The sequence below is a fragment of the Arachis hypogaea genome, chromosome 13, assembly GCF_003086295.3.
Source record: "Arachis hypogaea cultivar Tifrunner chromosome 13, arahy.Tifrunner.gnm2.J5K5, whole genome shotgun sequence".
NCBI classification, from domain to species: domain Eukaryota; kingdom Viridiplantae; phylum Streptophyta; class Magnoliopsida; order Fabales; family Fabaceae; genus Arachis; species Arachis hypogaea.
In genome coordinates, this window is record NC_092048.1 from 139,170,054 (window position 1) to 139,179,717 (window position 9,664).

General features: G+C 24.5%; 1 protein-coding gene across 1 annotated transcript; it reads left to right on the forward strand.

The window, feature by feature from the left end:
- Positions 1-4,992: 4,992 nt before the first annotated feature.
- LOC112783443 (protein DETOXIFICATION 16-like) lies at positions 4,993-8,719 on the forward strand. Its single transcript, XM_072213430.1, has 6 exons — positions 4,993-5,160; positions 5,456-6,000; positions 6,102-6,188; positions 6,298-6,354; positions 6,463-6,820; positions 8,370-8,719. The coding sequence occupies exons 1-6, from the start codon at positions 5,032-5,034 to the stop codon at positions 8,520-8,522; spliced, it is 1,329 nt and encodes a 442-aa protein (XP_072069531.1). The 5' UTR covers positions 4,993-5,031; the 3' UTR covers positions 8,523-8,719.
- The last annotated feature ends 945 nt before the right edge of the window (positions 8,720-9,664 follow it).

Below are 9,664 nucleotides of genomic sequence, written 5' to 3' on the forward strand. Positions count from 1 at the left end.
TTTTTTAATTTTTAAACTAAAAAAGTAAATTTTTTTTCTAATATTAAAAAAAATAAAAATTCTAACAATATACAAAAAATAAAAAATTGAAAAATTTAAAATTTTTAAATTAATTTATTCTTAATTTGTGAACAAGTGCAGCTAAAAAAAATCAATTGTCCGAGTGTAGCATTATCCGGTGAATAAAAAAAATAAAAAATAAAAAAATTTTAAAAAATTAAATTTCTTATTTTTGAATTTTTAAATTATATGATTAAATTTGTTTATTTAAATTAGAAAAATAAAATAAAATTCACCAATATCTAGTAAATAATATATCTATAAATTTATTATTTTTTTAATTTTTAAACTAAAAAATTAATTTTTTTCTAATATTAAAAAAATAAAAAATTCTAACAATATCCAAAAAATAAAAAAATGAAAAATTTTAAAATTTTAAATTTTTTAAATCAATTTATTCTTAATTTTGAACAGGTGCAGCTAAAAAAAAGTCAACTGTCTGGGTGTAGCATTATCCGGTGAATAATAAAATAAAAAAATATTATTAAAAAAATTAAAAATGTTAAAAAACTACATTTTTTATTTTTAAATTTTTAATTATATGTTTAAATTTTTTATTTAAATTAAAAATATAAAATCTAGTCCATCAATATCTAGTAAATAATAGATTTACACCCAGACAATTGATTTTTTTAGCTGCACTTGTTCACAAATTAAGAATAAATTAATTTAAAAATTTTAAATTTTAAATTTTTTTTATTTTTTGTATATTGTAAAAAAATTTTTTTAATATTAGAAAAAAATTTATTTTTTTAGTTTAAAAAGTAAAAAAATAATAAATTTACAGATCTATTCTCTACTAGATATAGTTGGACTTTATTTTATTTTTTAATTTAAATAAAAAAATTTGATCATATAATTTAAGAATAAAATATAAAAAATTTTGGTTTTTAAAAAATTTGATCATATAATTTATACTTTGCATGTAAACCGTGGGAACCTATGGGAGTTTTCGTTCAAGTCCTCCTCTTCATAAACCGTGAGAAATAACTACGGTTTATGCCTTAGTTTTTTTCTTCATAATCCGTGGTTGGTAGCCACGGATTATGCCTAACCTTTTCTAACCATAAAACCTTGTAGCCTCCAACGGTTTACGTACAAACTAAAAACCGTGTTAGCTTCCACGGTTTACATAAAATTAAAATTGCAAATGTGAGGGTTCTCTTTTGTGTATTCAGGTAAACAATTCACGTAATTTATTTAATTAGGTAGATTGTCCATAGTTAAACTTTGCAAAGTTTCCCATAATACATGTAAAGAACTCTTTTGGGTAACCAACATTTAATTACTCAATTTATTATTAATTAGTAATTTTAATTTTTTAAATTATTATTAATTAATAATTATTTATATTTTATTTTTTTAAAATATAAAATTAATAATTATTAATTACAATTATTTATAATTGACTTAATTGATTAGAAATTATTTATATTTCTTTGTAGATTATTTTTTTATACTATTCAAGATGTGAGATAAGAATTAATGATGTAATTTAAAAAAGATAATGATAAAATCGTTTAACTCGTCACCTCCTTCTCTTTTTTTTTGTTGTATCACTTGTATGTAGTATTGTGTAATTTACTCATTTATTTATAAATGATCTTTTTGTGTTATTGACAATCTTCTGTACTTGGTTCATTATCTTCCCAACTAAGTATTTATTTGGCTCTCTGAGGTCAAACAAATGTCAATTAAGTGCTTGGATTCATTTTTTTGGTATGGGTATAAGACATGTCTTGAGATGATTCAAGATGGCAGTTTATATCATGCTATAGATTGTATTGAAAATTTGAAATTGTTTTATTTTTTGCTTATCAACTGGCCAAATTATTACTTAGGATCACTGATTGTACTTCTAGCCACAATTTTAATATAACAAAAATTTTACTGTCATCTTTTTTTAATCACCATTTCACATTTGACAAAATAAAATATTAGCCTCTTTTTTTTAGTGTCATCTCATTTAAATATCTAATCTAATCACTTTTGACTCTATAATTCCACTCATTAATTTATCTCTCCTCTGCGGGCGGGCTCGCTGTTTCAAACTCTTATTTTTATTCTATGATGGCCTCTTCTACATCTTCAATTGAAATTGAATTAGAAATTGGATATGCAAATTTCACCATTTCACTTCATGGATGTGCAATACCATCTTCTTTGTATACAGGATGTAAACTGAAAATGAGTTACCCAAACATATAATAATTAATTTGGTAGATGATTTTTATTAGGTACATAGTTTTTCTTTTCTAATTAAAAATATTAAAATAAACTACTAACATTGTCCTCAATTTTTAAAGAGCTCAACAAAAATAATTAGATAATTATTTAAAAAATACATTAAAAAATTAAACCAAAATTCGATCTCAATAATTTTTCATCTTTTTAAAGTATTTTTTTATTAACAAAAAAATTGTAAAAAAAATTAGTTGGTGTAATCACTAAATTTTAAGTATAAAATGTGATTTTTTGAATCATATTTGTAAAAAACATATTAAAATTAAGTATTTTTTTATAATATATATTTAATATTATTAAAAGAGTATGTTTGAAAATTAAAAACAATTTTAGTTTTTTATCTAAAATTTTATTAGTTAATAACTTTAATGTGATCTAAGAATACATATTAATTAAACTCTAACTAAAATATAATATATCTAACATTCAAACTATTTTGTCCTAGACCCTTTTTGTTATCAACTATGAGTAATTTCGCATGAGGGAGGGTGATAGGGTGCTGGATTTTTTTTTTTCATTTATTTCCTCATGTTGCATGATATGGGTAGTTGAGAAATGAGAATGTGTTAAAAAAATATTGCATGATATGATCATACAAACACTAAAACATGCACATAAAAATACAAATTATTTTGACTTTATAGGTGCAAATTGTAAAAATATTTCGCACTGTGAGAAGATGCGGAATGTGCTTAACTTTTGTGAGTAACTCATCAAAACCGGTTGCTAAACTATTGCTTATTAAATAAATAAAAAAAATTGACACTAACACATGGAGGGGTGAGTCAGGGTTGTGGGTATCTGATTACCCATTTGAATTTAAACCGAATTAATTAAATTGGTTCTGAAACCAACGGGTAATCGAGTCCAACTCGAACTAAATTAATAACTCTTTCTAGTAATTGGTTTGGATGACGGTTTTAGTTGTGCGGAATTCGAACCAACTCGTAAACCCGATCATATATTAATTAAATAAAAAAATTAAAAATTAAAAAATATATATGCCTTTTAATATATTTAGATTTTAATATCTTTAGCATTTAATATGTTTGGATTTTAATGTGTTTAGTTTTAAATGTATTTGGTGTTTAACATGTTTAGATTATTTCTATTAATGTTAAAAAATTTTTTTTATGAATTTTTGTTTCATCGATATCTAATTACCCAAAATGAACCAATCTATTTTTAATCGGTTTAATTCAGTTCGAATACACACAAAAAAATAATATAAATTCAAACCAAATTGAACCAATTATAATTTAATTAGTTCGATTCTAATTTAATTTTAAATTCGAACCAACCCGATCCGTGCCCACTCCTAAATATATGAGACAATGAGATGTAATTAGAATTTTGTATTGTTAGTGTTATTTTTTTATTTATTTAATTTTTATTTTTTTACTAATGATAATATAGAATTAATTTTACTTGTATAATTTTTTTTATCGTGGTTAAAATAAATTTTCTTTAATTAATAAATTTTATTAAATTTAAAGTTTTATTCTTTTGACTCTGATATTTGTAGAAAAAACAACAAAAACCATTCACAAACATACGCATAAAATCATACATTTTTATTCTTTAAGTAAAAAATAGTAATAAAATTTCTTAACGGTGACGCTAAAATATTTTAATTTTAATACAAAAATTTTTTAATTTTGCTATTGAAATTTTTTAAGATTCTGAAGACCGTTTTAATACTTAATAGTTGAATTTTTAATTAATAAAATTTAATTAATGCTTTCTTAAAATAATTGAATTGTCATTTATTTCATTTTGGTTTGTTTATTTCTTTAAAAAAAATTACATAAAATTAAAATTGCTGAGACTGAAAATTAATGTATTATGTATAAATATATGCTAACGTGCTTCTTAATTCATTTTTTTTTGGTAATTATCAGTGTAAAAATAATTGAAATCAAATCAGTAAGAGATAAATTGCCAATAATAGTAATGCTTTATTTTTCCTATTTATCTTTTTCTTTATTTCATTTGTCACAACTCTTTCACTTTATTAGTATTCTTAAAAACTAATTTTCTTTTTTATTATGCAATTTCAATCTAAATATTGTGATTTCACTTCACTATTATATTTAAAACAGACTATTATTGATATTTATACTTTTATAGGCACTAAAAGTCTAAAACACATAAAACTCTCGAAATTTAAATTCCGCACAAAAAATTCAACAAAATACTAAATAAAAATATTTCTACAAATATAATTGGGTCAAAAGAATAAAATTTTTTAAATAATATAAAATTCAATAATTACAAAAAATTTCTTCTTTAACAATAATAAAAAAGCATCCAAGTGAAATTCAAATTTTAAAACACAATATCTATATATAATTTTGATTTAATTCGAATCTCAATCCTATCTTTTGGTTAAAAAAAAATAGATTTTAAAAAAAATTTATTTCAAACAGGGATTAACCTAATGTCATCCTTAGCCAACATTTTTTATGCCTCCATAAAACTCACCTAAATATAAACCTAATCTATTGTGTTACAACACACTTTCATAAGTTCTATGGGAGTGACTTGTTCTTCCTTATAAACTTCTTCACTCCACAACTTATGTAAGAATATATAAATTAGTCCATGGAGGGAGAATACAAGAATAATACCCGTGTCTCTGTTGAGCCTAATGTATCCAAACAAAATAAGTTAACATTAGTGGTTAAAGAAGTGAGAAAGCAAGTATGTCTGGCAGGACCTTTAATTATGGTGAATCTTCTTAATTTCGCCATTGAGCTTATTTCCATAATGTTTGTGGGTCATGTCAGCGAGTTGGCTCTCTCCGGCGTTTCCATGGCCACCTCCTTTTCTTCTGTCACTGGTATTGGTTTAGTGGTAAGTTCCTTTTATATATCTTAACACTCTTTTTACGGATTTTTACTAATCGGATTTTTCTCCTGTTCTGTTTCTTTATAATTCGAATTTATTAAAAAATATCAAATAAATATAATCCCAACTGAACCATCCCAATGTTTTGTTCGGTGTTAGTTATGAAAATATTTCAACACGAAACCCGATTACTCCCCTCCATGGCATGGAAACTAGAAGTGATTACTAATTCATTGCGAACTATTTCTATTGAATCAATAAACCTTGTGTTCAACTCGTTGTTGGTTTCATATAATGACAGATGGGAATGGCAAGTGCCTTGGATACCTTTTGTGGCCAATCATATGGAGCAGGACAGCATGGCATGTTAGGCGTACACGTTCAAAAAGCCATGCTTGTTCTTATCATCTTATGCATACCCATCTCTATTATTTGGGCAAACACAAAATCCATATTGATTTTATTTGGCCAAGATCACGAAATCTCCACAGAAGCAGGAAGATATGCTCAGTTAATCATTCCATACCTTTTTGCCTCCAGTGTTCTTCAGTGTCAGACTAGATTTCTACAAACACAAAACATTGGAATTCCAATGATACTCAGCTCTGGGGTAGCTACTGCACTGCATGCTGCTTTGTGTTGGGCGTTAGTGTTAAAATATGACTTAGGGAGTAGAGGAGCTGCCATATCAAATTGTATATCATATTGGGTGAATGTGTTGATACTTGCGTTATACATTAAGTTTTCTCCAAAATTTTCACAAACTTGGACGGGGTTTTCAGTGAAGGCATTCCATGATATTCCTTCTTTTTTGAAACTTGCTATTCCTTCTGCTGTTATGGTTTGGTAAGTTTCTATTAACGGTTGCTTTTCTCACCGTTATACTGTTCGAAATCCTCTACGAATGAGTTTTTGTTTGGTTCCCATTGTGCCATTGTGCTGAACAGCTTAGAACTGTGGTCGTTTGAATTGATGGTTCTCCTATCTGGTCGTCTTCCAAATCCAAAGTTGCAAACATCAGTGCTTTCTATTTGGTTAGTTCCACATTTGATGTAGTTCTCATCATTCTTAGCTACTAGATCTTTACATGTTATTGTGGATATTGTTATTTGCACCGATATTAATTAATGTTGGGAATTACAGTGTGAATACAGCATCAACTATTTGGATGATCCCGTTTGGATTAAGTGGAGCTATAAGGTAACTTAATTACTGCTGCGTGCTGACGAATATTTAGAATTCTGTGACAACAAATGTCCGAGATCAAGTAAACAATTGTAATTGCATCATTGTTTGTTTGTGTTGCAGTACTCGTGTATCTAACGAACTTGGAGCTGGTAATCCTTGGTCTGCACGTTTAGCAGTGCGTGTAGTGGTAGTAGCAGCCATTATTGAGGGTATCCTGGTTGCAACACTGATGATAATGATACGCAACGTTTGGGGCCATGTTTACAGTAACAACGTACAAGTGGTTCGACAGGTGGGATTTATGCTGCCAATTCTTGCAGCATCCAATTTCTTGGACGGGCTGCAGGGTGTTGTCTCAGGAATTGTCAGAGGATGCGGTTGGCAAAAAATGGGTGCTTTTATTAACTTAGGGTCATACTATGTAGTTGGAGTTCCGTCAGCTATTGTGTTAGCTTTCGCCTTGCATCTTGAAGTAAAGGTACGTAAATACCAAACTGAAATCTATTGTTTTTATTTGTGGAGGGTCTTAATTAATTTAGATTGAGATATGCGCAGTACACCAAAAGGTAAATTAATTATAGGACAATTTACATAAATAAATTGTTTGTCCTTTAAATTTATGCAATTACATTATTTTAAATATGAAGACGTAAATACACTGTTTCATTCATTTTAATTTTTATATTCTTTCATTCACATGTATTCGCATGTAATTTGATGTTGGCTATAGCAGATTATGTATTTTGGTAAGAAGCGATTTCTATAGATATATGAAACAATGTTGCATCTTTATATTTGAAACAATATAATTGGATAAATTGGCCAAACAATTTATTAATGTAAATTACCTTTAATTATATTATATAGTGTATTTTAATAAGTATTATATTATTTAAAAATTGATTAAATAATATATAAATTAATGTTAAATTTAAATTATTTTATATTAAAACTATTTTATAGAATATTTAATAATTTGTATATAATTTTATATAATTATTCAATTAAAATATAATATAAATTAAAATATAATTTATTATTTAAAAATTTGAATATTTATTTAAAAAATACATAAATTTTTTATATTAAAGTTGTACAAAATTATATCTTCATTTGTTGCTTTTATTTTTATATTTATTTTAGTTGTTATACTTTGTCTTTTCATATAACATTTTTTTGAGTTGTAAGCAATTAAAAAATATTTTAAAAATGAATGAGAATAAAAAATACAAAAAATAAAAATTATTTTTATAATTATGATAGATTTGAATATACCTATTAAAAAAATGTGTCAAATTTAAATTTATTTGGGTTTAAAAAAATGAATGAGAATAAAAAATATTTAAAATATAAATATAAAATTATGAATTAATTTTATAATCATAATATATTAAAATGTATTTAGTAAAAAAAATGTAACAAATTTAAATTTATTTGAATGAGTTTTTGCTAATTAGTACGGATATTATGAAAGAAGGGAAAGTATGAGGAGCCAATGGAATATTTATACAAGGTGTATAATGGAGGTTTATGGAGTATTAGAGATATAATCATTAGTGTTACTTTTTTCATCAGCTGAAATTTTTGGGATGAGCGGTATCATAACATGGTATTAGAACGCTAGATCTAAAAGATCAAGAGTTCGATTCTTGGTGAACCCCAAAATCAAGATCTTTATTATCCAAGAAAGAAAGAGTAGCAGAGTCTTATAGTAAGCATAAGAAGACTAAATAATATAGTAGTAAGACCATTAATATGTTTAAGTTATAGAATTTTAATATTTGTAACTAAAATTTTTTATAATTATTATTATAATATTTTTAATATATATTTATTGTATTTAATTAGTACTTTATGTTTTAATTAAATAATCATAGTTAAGATTTTTTTATTTTTTATTAAAAAATAATTAGTTAATTTTTAGGTAAGTAAATTACTAATATAAAATTATTAAAAAATATAATTTAAATATAATATAAAAAGATTTAAATATCAATTTTTTTATAATAACAATAGATACTCTACAGGGACTCTGGCTTGGAATTATATGTGCCCTTGTTGTTCAAGTACTTGGTCTGATGATCATAACTCTTCGAATTGATTGGAAGAAAGAGGTGTTTACTTTTTTTTTTCTTTTTAGTTTTTTCTTTGAAATTTTAGTTTTGCGTACTAGTTACTGAAATGGTTAAATTTGTTTCTTTTGTAGGCAAGGATAACTAGCGAAAGAGTTAATAATTTAGGACAGACAAGTATTGAAAGAGTTAATAATTCATTTATCTAAAAGTTTGAGTTTATAGCATGTTACTTTTTTTTTAGCTTTTTCATGTAAGTAATTTTGTGTAAGTGATAATTTTGAACATACATTTATTTATCTATTTATATAAAAATTGAGTTTATAGTATATTATTATTTTTTAATTTATATAAAACGAAATTCAAACTCTTAACATTTATTTAAATAAATTAATGATCTAACTACTAGATTAATACAATTTGATTACAATATAAAACTAATAAAATTCACATAAAATGAAACAAAAATTTGTATCCTGTTAATCAATTAAATTTAATATCTATTATTACTCAATTAAATTAAAAATAACGGTTATATAGAATTAAATTTTACATAAAATTATAATAATAACAATTCTTAATTATAAATACTCAAAATATATATTATTTGACCTACTTAATCATATTATTAATTTTATTTTAGGAAAGAGGTTAATACGAATACCTCAAACAGAACAAACAAAACAAGGCTAAACAGCTCTTTTTAGGTTTAGTTTGATAAAATATTTTAAAGATGTGTTTGTGCTTCTTAAAAATTTAAATTTTTTATTTTGTGTTTGATAAATAAAAAAAAATCATATACTTATGTTTGCACTTTTTAAAAATTAAAATATTTTAAAAACATCTAAGATAAAACTTTTTAAAATTAATTTGTACTTTTTAAATTTTAAAAATCTAATATGACCTCATATATTAACTAATTTTTAAATTTAATGTTTGTATTTATATTTATTATAATATTTTTAAATTTTAAAAAATAATTTTACCAAATATAATTATTATTACTTATATTTTTTAAAAATTAACTTTTATAAACTACTCTTTTTGACAAATAAAAACTTTAGCAAGCCTTATTCTAAGAGTTCCACGAGAATCAGAAAGTAGAGCATGTGTAACATCAAACAAATGATGACCTATGGGGAGCTCCTGACCTTTCTTAGCGAAGGTGTCGGCTACAACACTAGCTTCTCTAAGAATATGGATCCACTCCACCTTCTGAAGACGTCTCTCCAAGATTGCTATGTCTTCCA